This window comes from Babylonia areolata, chromosome 34, assembly GCF_041734735.1.
Source record: "Babylonia areolata isolate BAREFJ2019XMU chromosome 34, ASM4173473v1, whole genome shotgun sequence".
NCBI lineage: Eukaryota > Metazoa > Mollusca > Gastropoda > Neogastropoda > Buccinidae > Babylonia > Babylonia areolata.
The window spans coordinates 11654212-11672275 of record NC_134909.1 but is presented as its reverse complement, the minus strand read 5'-3'; the positions used below and the strand labels follow the sequence as shown (position 1 = coordinate 11672275).

Here is an 18064-nt window from a genome sequence, read left to right as displayed (position 1 = left end):
TGGTGTTGTGACTGTCGGAGACTCGGTTATTTACAAAAGACAGTCTTCGAAGAGACTTAACCATTAAGTTCTTCCGCTGAAACTATACAAGAGTTACTGCCCGTGTTTTGCACACAACACTGTTCAATAACAAGTGAGCCATTCGGAAATGGACACAAACATAACAACTTCCAGCCCCTGTGAGAGCGGATGGAATAAGCGAATTGGACTTTGGAGTATAAGTTAGTTTTGCATTTTACAATGAGGCACAACTCTCTCGAGTGGTCTACGCCTGTGAGAAGGATTTTATGGCTAAAACTAGTGGGGGTGTGAGGTGGTGTATGTTTGATTGCCTCTCAGTGTCTGTGTCTGTCTGTTCCTTTCCCTCACTCCCTCTCTTTCTCTCCCTCCCTGTCCAGTTTTTTTTTTTAAAGAAATTGATACGCCTTCAGGGAACTTTTCAATAGACTTGACGGTCTTTTCATGCAGTACAAAAGCCAACCTGTGTTTCACAAGTCGTGAGCGGGTAATTGGACACACAAATGATCTTAACATTTAAAAAAAAAAAAAAATATATATATATAGTGATATCAGACGGAAAGAAAAAAAAGTGTGTATGTGCAAAATGTGAGATATAAGGGGAGTGAGGTACATGGGAAGAGGTGGTGGGATGGCTGAAGAGACAGACGAGTGGAAAAGGAAGAGCTACGAAGGACTAGACTGAAAGTGAATTATAACATGAATAATAACTGAATTAGCCATCCATATAACAGTAACATCAACAAACAAAACAACAAGAAACAAAAACTAAACAAAAAGCATGCTTGTGATAACAAAAATGTGATGAATCAAAGGCACTGAGATATCAAATGGCCTTTGAAACTTTTTTTAATTAATTAATGTTTTTTTTAAAGAAATAAATAAGAATTATTATTCAAAACATCGAAGGACAAATTATGTGTTCGATGGAAACTGGTCAGCTATTTTTTGAAAGATCAGTTGTCTTATTTTTTGACACTGAACCAGTATGTGGTACAGCCATTTACATCAATGTTTCATTGAATGACTGTATATCGAATTAAAGAAAAATCAACATATCTAATACAAAACAATGGGATTAACCAACACAGGGACACTGTGCTTAGTCATATTTCAGACCATACCTTGACTGCCTGCAGTGCTGAAGTTGATTTTCAAAATTCTGCACAAAGCTTGTATGCAGAATTGTTTTTGGAAAATCTAAATTTGTAACCAGCTCTGCCCATGCATGACCAAGTCAGTAATTTATGTAAAACTACAAATTTCCAACAGAAATCAGTATCGTTGAACCATATCTGACTGTTGGAGAAACCACCTAACTTGACTGTTCCTTGATCCTGAGTAGCACTGATGAATGCAATTCGCTACGTGTTTGTTTGCCTTCTGATGTGATGTCACTCCTTCATATAATGAACAATGCTGATTTTCTTTCAGAAAGTCAGAAAACAAAATCGTGTTACCTCTCTCTTACACCAGATTACTGGTTACTCATCCATTACATAGTTAGTACACAATAAACATAATCATTATCACCCCTTCATTGTCTCCTCGAAAGATCTTTCCCATCTCACTCATTTTCTGCATTTACACCCCTTTCCATTCCTCTCAGATCATCTGGAGAAAAGTTTCTTCGAGTCCCCAAAGAATTACCCTATAGTTTGACATGGTACAGTATATGACACCAAACTTATAGAATCAGTCACTCACCAACTCTATCCTCATTCAAAACAGGTTTAAAATCTTACCTGTTCAACATGGCCCATGGATGTGATTAAGCATAGGTGTCTGTTTGTCTCCCCTCTGTTGAAGACTCCATGTAGGATGTGTGTGTGTGTGTGTGTGTGTGTGTACGCACGCACGCGCATCTGCATTATGTGTGCTTGCGAGTGTATATTTTAGTGCGTTTTATTTTTCCTTGTATGTGTCCATTTGCTGTCATTTGTCATTAATGATTAAGCGCTATTGTGTGTGGGTATATATATATATATATATATATATATATATATATGTCATTGTTCCAGTGACAGGTGCTTAGAGCCAGGTACATTTGGGAGTTTGCCACATGCAAGTACTATATAACACACACAAACATACAAATGTGTGTGTGTGTGTGTTCTTGGTAGTCAGTCATGTCTAAGCCCTTATCCTTGTTTGGTGTGAGCTCACACGTGGCTGTGAAGCCCCAGTTTTGATGTGCATGGGCATCCGCACTGATAGCAGGGAAACTGTCGGGCTCTTTGGACATAGCTGCTGCTGCCGCTGCCTTTCTTGTCTTGCTGGCTTCAGCAATGTTGCTGTAGCGGTTCTTCTCAAGCTGTAGTGTTTGTTGTGTCAGTGCGCGTCAGCCCTGTCCTGTGCATGTTCCTCTGTTTTGGTGGGAATTTCAGCGTGCACTGTATTGTATTGTATAATTCTTTCCTCTCACAACAGATTTCTCTGTGTGAAATGTGGGTTGCTCTCCCCTATGGAGAGTGTGTCGCTCTCCTGAGTGCCAGCCACCCCCCCCCCCCCCCCCAACTTTTTTTTTTTCCCTGCCTGCGATTTTGTTTTTGATCAAAGTGCATTCTTCTGCAGAAACTTGCCAGGGACAACCCCTTTTGTTGCAATAAGTTCTTTTATGTGCGCTAAGTGCATGCTGCACACGGGACCTTGATTCATCATTTCATCTGAATGACTAGTGTCCAGACCACACCTCAAGGTCTAGTGGAGAGTGAGAAAATACTGGCGACTGTGGTGGGATTCGATCCAGTGCGCTCAGATTCTTTCACTTCCTAGGTGGACGCGTTACCTCTACAGACTAGGCCAACACTCCACTGTCATTGGCCTTTACGCTGTGTATGTATGTGTGTATATATATATATATATATATATATATATATATATATATATATATCTCAGTCTATATACCTGTATGGATCATATATGCAAACAAATGCCTTTTTTTTTTCTCTCCTTGCTTCCACTGATGCTCTTGCTCGTCTATGAAAATTGAAGGAATGGATGTTTGTATTGCAATTTTTTCAGCTGAAAAAACAAAAAGCTTTTTTTTTTTCTATCTCAGAATCTTTAATAAAAACTGGTGATGTGAACAGTTTGAACACTGAACAATGTGTTCTGAACATTATTTAAACTCCTTTAAACAATATAACTTCCAAGTTCAACATTATTTAAGCACACATAGGACTCGCTCCTTCAAAATGATTTTAAATGTCCTGCAGTTGTCCAATCCATCTTTTTAATTTTAATTATGGCCATTATTCGTTTTTTTCTTTTCATATCTTCACATAATTGATTTCTGATACTGATAGTACTTTATAATTATTTCTTACAAAGTCAATGATTACTTGCTGTTCTGTCTTAGATCTCTGTCAAATCTTTCTGCTGTACTCTGTCACAAAATGATTCCATTTTTTGCTATTCTCTTGAACAAATGAACCAGGGGATCTCTAATTCTACAACAGAAATCATCCTAACTTTTAAGGCGAAGCACTCAAAAAATTTAAACCTTAACAAGAAGAAAAAAGATAACATGCAAAAGGCATAACAATTAAAATGCTTTCTCTTCCATTTCTCAGAAATGTACAGAACACACTGCCCGTTCAAGCCATTTAAAATTCTTAAAACGTACTCTGGCAATGTTTCTGTTTGCCAGACAAGATGTGGACAAGCAAAGCAAGGGGTTCAAACGAGAAATTCACATTCCATCCATCCATCTAATCATTAAGGAAAAACGGGAGATCTTTTTTCTGACACAACCACACACACTATCAGCTTTATGTTGTATTTGTTCTCAATGGAGATGGGAATGGTGACAATGAGAATGCCTTTCACTTCGCACAGAATCTTCCAATGGACACCATGTCATGTTGATTATTGTTTTTGTTTTTTTTAACCACCGCTGAGACCATGCCTGTACACATTTCCCTTCAAATTATATTCAGTCACACCATCCAACTCATCAACCACACCCATCAATACCTTTTTTTTTTTTTACATTAAAGAAGACTGATCTTTCACACACACATATGCACGCATGACGATATCAGTGCTTTTAACTGCTCACGTTCATTTAACACATTTTATTTACACTGCCTTCTGTGTCCAAAACACATCTGTCAAATGTCATTTAACACATGTTCCAGTTACACTGCATTCTGTATCAATAAAACACCCGTCAAATATTCTCTGTCATCTAACACAGTTATCAGGAACACTGCCTTCTGTGTCAAATACACCTGTTAAACATTTTCTGTCATTAACACATATTCCAGTTTCACTGCCTCTCATTTCGGACACACACATCCATTTTTTTGAGAGCAGCCAGGCCTACTCTTGATCCAGACATTCCGCACAATTTCAAAAACGCCATCCTCTTTGGCCATGACCCACACGCTCCCGTCACAGCCTCTTTTTTTTCTTTTAATATCTTCTCTTTCAGTTTCACGAAGACTTGGAACGTAAAAGGTGATCCCAGGGATGGGCACAGCGTCATCAGTCTTCCTTCCTGGATCATCTTCCTCTTCCTCTTCACCCCCCCACACCCCCCCTCCCCCCCACACCCCCCCTTCCCCCCCAGCCCTAAGTTCTCTGTCGTTCTCTCCACCTCTTTGGAGTGTTCTGCGGAGCCCATTGCCTCATCTCAGACCCAGCCGCTTCTTCTCCTTCTCCTTCTTGCGCACAACCTCCATGTTGCGGTCCTTCCACGTGCTCTTGCGCAGTTTGATTGGTCGGTTGCCCACATACTTGCCTGCCAGCACAGAGTTTGTGTGTGAATCAGTTGAAACAAATAGTCACATTCATTGGTATTTCATTCCTAAGAACACATGGTGGCGGGGAGTGAGGGTGACGAGGATGGGGGTGGGTGGGGTGGGGGGGTATCAAAGAAAATAAATAATCATCTTACTAATTTACTGCAGGAAAAAAGTGTGTAGGTACAAAACCAATGGAATTCTTTCAATGTTATTGTTATGTGTGTGTATGTGTGTGTGTGTGTGTGTGTGTGTGTGAGGTGTGCATGCAAGATTGTGAATGTGAGTGTGAATGGACATGTGTGTGTGTACTTTATCATGTTTCATTAAATTAAAATAATTCTGAATCACCTTTCTATAGAGTATACTGAAGAAAGTTGACATTTTTTAAGTTAAATTACAATGAAATCATCAACCATTGCCTGTACCACCTTTACCATTATTTTCTTTAACAATATCATCATTGTTGCTGTTGTCCCTGCTGACGTGTTGTTCGAGGGTTACTGCATTTGATGTGAAGTACAACATAGTGTGATTACCACTCTGTCACAGGTGGCCCAAAACATTAAAATATGTTTTTTCTTCATCAGCACACCCACCATCACTCCCTCCACCCTACATCCATCCGCAACCAATACACACACGCATGCACATTCACCCCAAATGAGATTCAAACGTTTTCCTGACCCCTGAAAAAAACAACCCCCCCCCCCACCTCCCCTAAAAAGAAGTTAAAAAAAAAAAAAAAAAAGAAATCCCCAGCTCACCATTCATCTCCCGCATGGCCCGGCCGAAGTCGACTGGGTCACGGAAGCTGACAAACCCGTAGCCCTTGGTCTTGTTGGTGCGGCGGTCGCGCACCACCTTGGCCTTGATGAAGGACGGGTACTTGCCAAACGCCCGCTGCAAAGTCTCGTCCGTGACCTCGTTGCCTAGGTCACCGCAGAACATGCGGAAGTCATCTGTACACAGGAGACAAGTAACACTGTACAGACAAGAGTTACTTACAACATGCGAGAATACTTTTATGTTTGAGAGAGAAATTGTTGATAAAACATGTCCAGTCATTCAGTGTATGTTCGGTGATGTTGTCAGTCCACCTTTTTTTTCCCCCTTGTCTTCCCCTGTCTCTTCTGTCCCTAAACAGTAAATGATGTGACATGTATTGGGCAAGTCAAATCTGGCTGAGCGCATCCGTCTTGGATTGGGATTTTCTTGTCAGGCGTCAACACCTTCGGTGGGTAGTATCGGGTTCCATGGGTACCAGAAGCAGAGTGGAACCTCTGACATGACTCGCTCAAACCAGTAATTCCACAGAAACATGTAACTTTTTAAAAATATGCACTCACACAGAGACAAACACACACAGACAAGCACACACACACACACACACACACAGAGACAAACACAAACAAAGACTCACCTCCTTCCCACTCAGCCAGCGTGGGGTCCTCCCACACGGTGCTGGCGGCCGTCCTCAGAAACTTCTTCTTCTTCTCCTTCTTCTCCTTCTTGGTTGGGACCGCCTCCTCCATGTCCAGCTCCATATCCACAGTGGCCGGGTCATCCTGCAGGGCGCTGTGACCCACCCCCATGGCCTCACCGTCAATCCCCGCCATCACAGACGCCCCATCAACGTTGCCAGGCACTCCGCTGTCCACACCTCCAGACAGCTCCTCCCCCCGCTTCCTCTTGCTCCCCTCCTCCTTCCCCTTCTTGGTTTTCTTGGGCACAGTGCGCACTGGGGGCGCTGAGTAGATCACCTTCGGCTTGGCCTCGATCACCGCAGGGTTCGAGACCTCACCGGGCTCCGACAAGGGTGTTGCCTCGGGGGGTACAGACATGGCTGGCTCCCCCCCTCCACTCATCATGGGGTAGCCCCCAGGCTGCTGCATGTAGCCTGGCCCCTGGGATGGCGGGAAACCCATTCCCTGCTGCTGCTGCATCATGGGGGGAGGACCCATGGGGCCCCCCATGGGACCCGGCGGGCCCATGGGTTGCCTGGGGCGACCCATCATGGGTTGGTGGTTGTAGGGCCCCGGCCCCATGGGCGGTCCCCCCCCCATTGGCCCCGGCCCTGGGTGGCCCTGAAACCCATGGGGGTGGTGGTGGGGGCCCCCCGGACCCATGTGATGCTGTGGGGGGTGGGGGTGCATGGGGGGCCTCTGTGGGGGAGGGGCTCGGTGCCGCAACTGTGGAGGGACGAAGGCAGGGCGGTTGAGGAGGGGCGGGGGAGGAGGGGGCGGGGGCAGGAGTGGGGGCGGCTCGTTCTGCTCGGGGCCAGGGGCTGGCTCAGGCGGTGGGGGTGGTGGAGGGGCCAGTGCTGCACACACACAAAGAGCGTTTTCAAGAATCTTTTAACTCTTAATTCACATTTTTTGACGGGAACAACATATGAAGATACTTCTGTCAAGCTTGTGTATGAGAGGTAAAAAATACAAATCTAACACAAGTGTTCTATACTACAGTTATCATCCAGCACAGATTTTACTTCATTTCACAGGCATCCCCATGTACAAGGAACATTCAACGGATATGACATTTAAAAACTGCAACATAGACAATAATCTATGATGTGTTTCAAATGGTTTTAACTAACCAAATTATGTGGTAATATTAGAATACAGCTGACTTTCTGATAAAGTTGTCCACCAGAATGTTTCAAACAACATTTTTTTTTTTTTTAACATAATGATTTTCCCTCATTTTCTAGTAAATATTCAGTGAATACTGAATCTACTCTATATTTTAGTTTCAAGGATCTTCTTCATGCGCATTACATATGCTGATTGAAGGCAAACAAATCCTGTAAACTTATACTTTTGGCAGTGTCTGAACATCAGCTGTGAATTAGCATGTATAACTATATACATTAATTAAGGTCTGCAGCCACTCTGAGCTGTCATTTCATTCAAGAAAACTGTTTAAGAATACAAACAGAATATGCTCATATTAATTGTATCTTTCCTATGAGTGCATCATAACATTTATAAGTTATTATTCTTATTATTTTATTGCATTGTATTATATTGTGTTGTATTGTCACAACATACTTCTTTACACAGGAGTGAAATTCGGGCTACTTTTCCCTAGAACACATCACTGCAGTATGAACGTCACACTTTTTTTCTTTCTTTTTTTTTCTTTTTTTTTTTTTGTGTGTGTGTGTGTGCCAGCAGTGTATTAGTTTTCCGATCGAAGTGGATATTTTCACAGAATTAACTTATGAAGCCATGGACAACCCTTTTGTCTCTGAGCTGGGTGTATGCTGCATGTGGGACCTGAATTAATCATCTCATCCGAATGACTAATGTCCAGACCAACGCTCAAGGTCTATCGGAGGGAAGAAAATATTGGTGAGCATGTGTATTCGAACCAGTGTGCTCAGATTCTCTCGCTACCTAGGTGGATGGATTACCACTAAGCCAAAACTCCACATTTATATCATTACATCATGATTATCATTTATCAACTGTGATAATAGTATTATTAGTAGTAATACTAATTGTACCACACTTTACTTTTAAGGTGATCAATAAGTAACAGTTAAACAGAATTAGAAAAAAAGTTACATTTTATGTACCATAAAAATAATGAGCATTAATCCTTTGTTTTCTGAAACCTTCTTAATCTTAGTTCTTTCACTGCATACTTTACAAACAAAAAATTCTACTTTAAACGTACTATATCACTGTCTAAATAATTTTCACAAATTCTTTTCTTTTCAAATATCATGCTTTTTTCTTTTTCAATAGAAAAAAAAAAAAAAAGAGAAAAAGAACATCATTTTCATTGACTTTTAATGATTTTGGAGGGATGACTGATGGGGTAGGGATAACAATATATAGGGTGATGGTGCTGAAAAACAGTCCTGAGCCAGTGTAGTTCCAGTTGCAGCATTATCAACTAATGCTCTACTCCAAGTGCTGTATGGATGAAAGTTATCATTACATGTACTATTATTTATCATTGTTATATGTGTATGCATCCATGTTTGTATGTACAGTATACAATATATATACTGCTTGCTATAGACACTGAGCTTAGTACACAAAGTACTTTTGATGCACTGTCTTGTCGTGGCTGGTGGTGTTTGTTCACTCTGCTGAACAGGCCTCCATGTTTTGCTGGACATTGCGATGTGTTTTTGTGTTTTTATTGAAATTCAAGTCATACTGTTTTATTGTAAAATAAACTTATCATCATTATCAAACATTACACATATCATATGTAAACTTATTATTATAAACTTATTATTATCATCATCTGAAAACCCATGCACAACACAAACACTCACCCGACAAGGGCAGGTCCAGCTGAGCGCTGGTGGTGGTGGTGGTTGTGGTGCTCCCCTGTGGTGGAGGGGGAGGCGGTGGTGGCGGAGGTGGGGGTGCCAGCTTCCCCGACGTCTCATTGCGGATCTGCTTGAGCTGGGCCTCCACTGTGTTGAAGGTGCTGGAGCCGATGATCATCGCTCCTGGACCTCCGTCAGGGGGTGCGATCTCCTGCTCGAAGCTGAGATAAAAAAATTTTTAAACAAATATTCTTTAAACATTTTTATTCAAACTGTGTAGCAAGGCAAACACAACAAAATAAACAGGATAGAATTAGAAATAAGGTAAATCAACTAATTCAACTGAAGAACAAAAGAGAAACACAAATACTGAAATTGTCACAATGTGGAGCGTTGGCCTAGAGATCATGTGCCTGCCTAGGAAGCAAGAGAATCTGAGTGCACTGGTTGAAATCACACTGGCAGTCGCTAGTATTTTCTCCCCCTCCACTAGACCTTGAGTGGTGGTCTGGACACAAGTCATTTGGATGAGACGATAAACTGAGGTCCCGTGTGCAGGATGCATTTAGCGCACGTTACCCTGGCAAAATTCTGTAGAAAAATTTACTTCGATAGGAAAACAAATAAAACTGCAAGAAGCAAACTTTCTTTTAAAACTTGGGTGGCGCTGTCATGCAGCGACGCACTCTCCCTGAGGGAGAGCAGTCCAAATTTCACACAGAGAAATCTGTTGTGACAAAAAGAGTAACACAAAAACAAATTCAATCTGATACACATTTCTTAGTTAAGTTACCTAAAGTGTGCTAGTCTACCATAATGACTGCTGATGTAATCTGTCCTTTCTGAGTGCTTTCAGTATCACCATCACAGAACACTCAACAGCTTTAACTCTTTATTTTCTTCTTTTTTTCAGTACAACGCCATCAGTTTTAGTTTAATCAGACATGATAACTTTATTCAAAATCAGACACAACTTCACAACTTTGTAACAAAAGCAGAATAGGGAACGTGCAATGATGTCATGAAACAAGGATTGTCAGAGTTATTTCCCTTCATTTCGGTCCGCTTCACTTTTGTTGATTCTACGAACCGACTTGCTCGAAAATCTCGTGCTCTAGATCAATTACAAAAGTGAAAAACAGAAAAGCAAAAGAACCTGAAATAGGAAGAATGGTGACAAACTTGATGTTGAGGCAAGGTGTCCACACATCCATCAACTTAGCTTTGTGAATGGCTTTGACCAGTACTTAGTTGGGAATGATTGTGTCTGGTGTCTGCATGTGTCACTTTCACTCTGTTGTGTGTGCGTGTGTGTTTCTTCTTTGATTTTTACGCCTGTTCACTGAGATGGAAAAAAGTATGCACGTTCTGTTAGTGCGCTGTCAGTTTGTGTGCTTGTATGCACTGACCAAAACAAAATTTAGATCAGTGGCTTGTGAGTGAGTGTCTGTGTGTGTGTGTGTGTGTGTGTGTGTGTTTCTGAGTGGTGTGACAATGTGTCTAGTGTGTTAGTGTATGTGTTACTCACTGTTAGTGTGTGTGTGAATGATTCACTGTGTGCTTTGTGTGTGTGCTGTGTCACTGTGTGTGTGTCTCTGTGTGTGAGTTTGTGAACATGTGCCACTCTGCGTGTGTGTGTGTATATGTGTGTGTGTGTGTGTGTGTGTGTGTGTGTGTGTGTGTGTGTGTGTGTGTGTTGTGTTGTGTTAGAGAATTAGAGGGAAGGAGAGAGAGAGAGTGCATGTTTGTGTGACTTATGTGTGTGTTGGGTGTGGAGGTTGGTTTCAAGCTATGTGAGCCAACAGCTCAAGCATACATATACACACCCACACAATCACAGCACAGAGCACACACACATACTGACACTCACACACACACACACACACATATACATACACACGGAGAATACAGGGCAAAATTCACATAATTTTACCTCAATATCTGATAAGGATAAGATGAGAGAAAAAGAGTGTGGGTCAGAGTGTGTGTGCGTGTGTGAGGGATCGAGTTTGTGTGTATGCATGTGTTGATGTGTGTATGTGTGTGTGTGTGTGTGTGTGTGAGAGAGACAGACAGACAGAGAGAGAGAGAGAGAGAGAGAGAGATTAACTGCAAAGGTCAACATAAAAGGTTTGTTTTCAAGTAAGCCTGCTTGTGATATGTTGAAGTATCACCCTGCTGCGCCCATCTCTTCACCTTGGTCACAGCAGAGTGAAAATAACAGAAAACACCAGAAACAAAAGAGTGAATAATAGACAGGAAATATTGAAATGTTATAATTTTACTCATGATATCCAAGTTTTGTGATTTTCCTGACAGTATTATGGTTTTTACTGCTTTCTCTGTCACAAGGGAAGAGGCGCCTCTTGTCGCCAGATGCTGATCATGACTTAAATGAGATTGTGTCTACAATCATGTTTGTGGCATCAATCTGTGGAATCCTTTGGGTAAAAACAAAGGAAAAGTAACAGTAATAATTGATTGCTTTAAAATTTTCATGAAAAGACCATCCGATCATCGAGATATGACAGATTCTCATTACAAACACAATCATACAGTGATATGTAGGTATAATACCAAAAGGTTTTACATCATTCATTTCAAAAGGCTGGGGAAGGTGAACAATTGACTTGTAAGCACATAACACAGGAAAGTGAATTTTAAAAATAAAGTATAAACTTCTGCTTGGGGATCTTTTCTTGCTGACTGTGGATTCAATACATGTATTCGAGAAAAAGTGGGACTATAATGTGTGCTGAAGTGAAAATTCCATCCTTCACCTCAGGCAAATGTCAGATGCATACAAAAGACATAGAGCATGCATGAAAACTTGCCCACTTTAGAATGTATACCAAAAGAGTAAATGGAAACCTGGGGGGGGGGGGGAGAAGGGGGGTGGGGGGGGGGGCATAGTATCTTATCCCTATCAGATACTGAGGTGAAATTATGTGAAATTTGCCCTGTTCTCTTTGTGTGTGTGTATGTGTGTGTGTGTGTGTGTGTGTGTGTGTGTGTGTGTGTGTGTGTGTGTGTGTGTGTAGTGTCAGTGTGTATGTGTGTGTGCAGTGTCAGTGTGTGTGTGTTTGTTTTGTGCTGTGATAGTGTGTGTATATGTGTGCTGAGCTGTCGGCTCACAAAGCTTGAAACCAACCTCCCCACCCAATTCATACGTAAGTCACACAAACAATGAAACATGCACACAAACACACACTCTCTCTCCCTCTCTCTCTCACTCCCCCCTCAACCCCCCTCCTCACACACACACACAGAGTGAAACATGTTCACAAACTTGCACACACACACACACACTACACACACAGACACACACACACACACACACAATGACACAACACACACACACACAAAGCAAACAGTGAATCATTCACACACACGCAAACACACTAGACACATTGACACACCACTCAGAAACAAACACATGCTCACAAGCCACTGATCTAAATTTTGTTTAGATCAGTGCATACAAGCACACACACTGACAGCACACTACCAGAACGTGCATGCGCGCATACTTTTTTCCATCTTAGTGAACAGGCATAAAATCGAAGAAGACACACACACACACATAGTGAAAGTGACACACGCATACACAATCACTCTCAACTGAATCATACTGGTCAAAACCATTCACAAAGCTAGGTTTATTGGTGTATGGACATCTTGCCTCAAGGTCAAGCTTGTCTACGTTCTTCCTATTTTCCTTTGCTTTTCTATTTTACACTTGTTAATCGATCAAGAGCATCAGATGTTAGAGTAAGTCGGATCGTCGAACCAACAAAAGTGCTGTTGAATCTGACCAGAATGAATGGAAATAACTCTGACAATCCTAGTTTCATGACTTCATCGCTCGTTCCCTATAATCCTAATCAATCATTCATCAATTTGTGACTGAGACTGAGTTATGAGTAAGAGTACTAATAAATTCATCTTCATTAATAATTTAATCAAACAACTATGCAGTCAACTTACAAACTAAGTTTGTGTAACTTATTTTGATTTAGTAACTGATCACTCTACCACATATTTAAATAATTCAATTTTAATAAAAGTCAAATCAAAGTGAGTACCAGTTTGCTGATACTAGTGATAGTGATAATCTACAATCTATCATTATCATGTAATGATGTATCTTTATCAGTATCACTATATCAGTTATGCCGGCGGCATTCCATTACCAGAGAATCACGCATTTTAAAAAAATCAAATGCACGACATAATTTTTAAGTTTTATAAACAATGTAAAACAGTCCCCGAAATTTATTGTTTTATTGTTTTGGACAAATCAATAACTGAATAAGCAATAAAATAGTATTAACTCATGTGGGAACGTGTTGATCAGTTTTGCATTGGAAGAGTTGTTAAAGGTTTTTAATTAAATATATATCCCGGTAATGTCCTATTGTAATTTGTCCCTGAATATAAGACTTTAACACCGTATCCGGCGTTAGTCTCTCCTATAAACAATGTGTATGTGAAACTGAAATTAAAAGTGTGATTGCGGTGTTGGGGTGATGTCACTCGTATAATGTGCTCTCAAGTGGGCGAAGTGTGCAGCGTGTTGACACCGCAACATATCATAATAAAGCAGTAAAATGCGATTTCTAATGCATCGGAACACGCACAGCATGTGTTGCGTCACAACATAAGGCATAAGACAACATAACTGCAAAATATTTCCACTTACCGGTTCATCTCCGCTTCCATTTCTCTCAAACGTTGTTCACTGATCGACGCCATTGTGTTGAATGTGGTTGAAGACCGGAAACACATCGTTTTACCATAACTGCATTGAAAACTACAGAGCGTCTTTTTACAAAAATAATTGGAAATCTGTTGCAGCTAAGCCGGCAGGCCCGTCACAAACTTGTGCTCTCTTCATGGAAATACCATATCGTTGATTTCAATGATAGACAAGATATACTATATTTATTTTCCCCATTTCTCTGTCTCTCTGTCTCCCTGTCTCTGTCTGTGTATGTCTGTCTGTCTGTCTCTCTCAAAAAAAGAAGAAAAAAAAAGAGGAAAACGATCAATGAAACAAATGAATAGATAAACAAATAGATGAATAAAAAGACAAACAAACAAATGAATAAATAAGTGAGTAAATAAAGAGATACACAAATGACTGAACAAATAAATGAATAAATAAATAAAAACACTGGCCTTAAGCCGTAATGCTGGATATATTTCTCATCTGTTGATATAATGTTACTGTCTAAATTTTAAAGTTGCCCTTCACTGATGTATCAGTGTGTCCCGGACGCGTGTTCAGTTGTCCGCGTATGCGGTGCGCGCCGGCGCGTGCGTGCTTCAGTGTGCATGTCACGTCAGTTTGTGTGTGTGTGTGTGTGTGTGTATGTGTGTTGTGTGTGTGTGTGTGTGTGTGTGTGTGTGTGTGTGTGTGTGTATGTGTGTTGTGTGTTGTGTGTGTGTGTGTGTGTGTGTGTGTGTGTGACTCGACTTGACTCGAATGACTCGACTCGACTGACTTCATTTATTGTCATGAAATCCTCAGTTAAGGATCAAGTTAATAGACACAACAAAAGAACCAAAAGGAACAAAGAAAAAAACTGGCGATCATCTAAGACGCATGCAATGAAATGCACATTTGGCAAGTGTTTTTAGACAGTCATTGCAATTGAATAAGTCACTTGGTTTTAGGATATTGTCTTGTATCTTTCTAATGATCACATATCAGTGATTCTGAGATAATTATACTGCTGTACATTCTGGCGTAATTAGATAGTTTCGCAAATCCGAGTCATGAAATACTGAAGATACACTGACTCTCGTATCTGAGAAATAAAATTCATCTTCAACAGCTTCACACATATTATTGCGCTGATAACCTCTCTCCTCTTGGAATGTTTGCAAATCTTCCTTGTTCAATATTTAAATCGTGTGCGCTTATTCTGAGTTTACAAAGAGTTCTGTTTGTGAGCAGGATCGATTTTATCAGTTAGATCATTCTTAATTCGATAATCGTGTGTGTGTGTGTGTGTGTGTGTGTGTGTGTGTGTGTGTGTGTGTGTGTGTGTGTGTGTGTGTGTGTGTGAATAGAATAGAATAGAATAGAATACTTTTTATTGTCATAAAACCTTAAAGTTTATAAGACACAATGAAACATAAACATGAGCATATTAAGAAGAGAAACATTCATGTACAAATTTCGCCAGCCTTGGCTGTATTTCTGTTAGAAGGATCAATTCACTAGGCTTTGCATTTGGACGACATATATCGATTAGGAATCTGTGTCTGTAAGTATTGTACTTTACACAATTGTCTAAAAGGTGAATCTCATCTTCTAAACTGTTACAAGTATCACACAGTCTTTGTTCTTTCGGTGTGTGTATGTATGTGTGTGTGTGTGTGTGTGTGTGTGTGTGTGTGTGTGTGTGTGTGTGTGTGTGTGTGTGTGTGTGTGTGTGTGTGTGTGTGTGTGTGTAACAGAGATACAGACAGACAGACAGACACGGCAGACAGACAGACAGACAGACAGACACACAGGACAGCCAGACTGAAACAGAGAGAATCGGGGGCAAAGAGTGAAAAAGTGTGTGTACGTGCGTGCGTGCGTGCGTGCGTGTGTGTGTGTGTGCGTGTGTGTGTGTGTGTGTGTAAGTAGGTAGGTCCACGGACATATAAGTCCGTCTTTGAGCGTCAGCTGAAATGCATGTAGGGGAGACTATCGAAAGTAAACCTTCGTATGCTATTGTAACTACCTTTGTTTGCTCCCTTCTAGGGCAAAAATGGGAGAAATCGACATCCCTAGAAATCATCTTTTTATATGGATTTCTTTTTATCTTATGTTTATATAATTGTAATGTTGCAACACGAAGGCGATCGCTTGGGCTCTTGGACCATCCACTTAACTCAGTCACCACGCACACACATGCACACACACTGACTATGCGCACGTACGCGCGCGCGCACACATACACACACACACACACACTCACAAGAAAGAAAAAAGAAAGAAAGAAAGAAGGAAATTAAAGATTTAATGACAAGAAAAGTAAATAGATAAATAAATATCGTGTGTGTGTGTGTGTGTGTGTGTGTGTGACGGATTTATTTGCTGGATGATTTTTATTTCTATACATTGTTGTGCAATACCTCAGTTATTTTCTCTAAGCATGCACACGTGTGTGAGTGTATGTTGTGTCAGTGTGTGTGTGTGAGGTTTGTTTTAGTCTATCGTCATGTTCTTGGGTTCTTATTTCACTGACTTCTAATCAGATCACCCGTGTATGGTAATGATAATTCATTTTATTGCTGGGATCACCCAAGCAGAGTACATATGGTTCATTTTGTTGGATCACCCAAGCACAGTACATATAGTTCATTTTGTTGGATCACCCGAACACAGTACATATAGTTCATTTTGTTGGATCATCCGAGCACAGTACATATAGTTCATTTTGTTGGATCATCCGAGCACAGTACATATAGTTCATTTTGTTGGATCACCCGAGCACAGTACCGAGAGTTCACTTTTGTTGGATCGCCCGAGCACAGTACCGAGAGTTTATTTTATTGGATCGCCCGAGCACAGTACATATAGTTCATTATGTTGGATCACCCGAGCAGAATACAGATAGTTCAATTTGTTGGATCACCTGAGCACAGTGCAGATAGTTCATGTTGTTGGATCACCCGAGCAGAATACAGATAGTTCATTTTATTGGATCACCCGAACAGAGTACAGAGAGTTCATTTTGTTGGATCACCTGAGCAGAATACAGATAGCTCATTTTGTTGGATTACCCGAACACAGTACAGACAGTTCATTTTATTGGATTACCCAAACACAGTACATATAGTTCATTTTATTGGATTACCCGAACACAGTACAGACAGTTCATTTTATTGGATCACCCGAACACAGTACAGATAGTTCATTTTATTGGATCACCCGAGCAGAGTACACATAGTTCATTTTATTGGATCACCCGAGCATGGTACAGACTGTATTCAGTCGTAATCGTTACAGCTTTTTTGTGTTGCGCCACACAAAGGAGTTCAAATTATGTTCAAACTAGGCCTGTATTGTACAAAGGGGTTCAAATTATGTTCAAACTAGGCCTATATTGTACAAAAAGGTTCAAATTATGTTCAAACTAGGCCTATATTGTACAAAAGGGTTCAAATTATGTTCAAACTAGGCCTTTAATGTACACTGGGGTTCAAATTATTTTCAAACTAGGCCTGTATTGTACAAAGGGGTTCAAATTATGTTCAGAACAGATTGTTCAGTGTTCAAGTTAATTCGTAATTTTGAAAATAGTAGGGGGTGCACAAGAGAAAAAAAGGTCTTCCAAAAGCACCAAGCAATACATACGTGGAAGCAAGGACAGAGAGAGAGAGAGAGAGAGAGAGAGAGAAGGCTTTTGTTTGTCCACCCACATCTTGGTGCAAAAAATAATGTATGCATACCCAATAAACGCCCAGCCTCCACTTTGAGAACAATTTGTTGCAAAGGGTGGGTGCGCGTATATAAGGTACCATACGTTCTCTGTCTGTCTTTCTGTCGGTCTGTCTCTCAGGTAATTTGAAAATGTTTGAAACATGAGCACCCCATTGCTCCAGTTACGAAGCTGCATGTATCGTACTTTGATGCAAAGAACAGGAATGCACTTCATGTGTTTATTCCACGTCTCGATTCTTTGGCAATGGAGTCTCCCCGCGTCGGACCGACGGACGAGTAGGCAGGCAGGCTTATCTGTCGGTGTGTGTCCTCATATGGGAGAAGAGGCCGATTCTGGACGCACAGCACTTCCCACAGGTGTTGCAAGGGAAAACGACTCCCCAGCACACGTGACTTTTTTTTTTTTTTTTTTTTTTTTTTTTATAGTGAAGATGAGTTGTGCAGTCCCTTTCCCACTCTCTCGCCTGCCGACGCTCACGGTCCCACAAGTGCAGATACTGCCACGTGTAGGACGGCCTCGGCAGGTGCAGGTTTTTTTCTTTGGAGTTCTGTCTCCTA

At 41.0% G+C, this 18064-nt stretch overlaps 1 protein-coding gene across 1 annotated transcript; it reads right to left on the bottom strand.

Moving 5' to 3' along the window:
• Positions 1-3785: 3785 nt before the first annotated feature.
• On the bottom strand, positions 3786-13829 carry LOC143277406 (uncharacterized). The gene is made up of 5 exons (XM_076582201.1): positions 13763-13829; positions 9064-9281; positions 6190-7089; positions 5534-5728; positions 3786-4765 (listed from the first exon to the last, which is right to left on the bottom strand). The coding sequence occupies exons 1-5, from the start codon at positions 13813-13815 to the stop codon at positions 4653-4655; spliced, it is 1479 nt and encodes a 492-aa protein (XP_076438316.1). The 5' UTR covers positions 13816-13829; the 3' UTR covers positions 3786-4652.
• Positions 13830-18064: the final 4235 nt, after the last annotated feature.

Bases quoted from the DNA above. Each gene is read 5' to 3' on its own strand.
- LOC143277406 (XM_076582201.1), bottom strand. From the start codon at position 13,815: ATGGCGTCGATCAGTGAACAACGTTTGAGAGAAATGGAAGCGGAGATG. The intron at 7,090-9,063 runs GTGAGTGTTTGT...GTGTGTGTGCAG, and splicing joins GCTGGACCTGCCCTTGTCGG to CACTGGCCCCTCCACCACCC. The intron at 5,729-6,189 runs GTGAGTCTTTGT...TCCTGTGTACAG, and splicing joins GCTGGCTGAGTGGGAAGGAG to ATGACTTCCGCATGTTCTGC.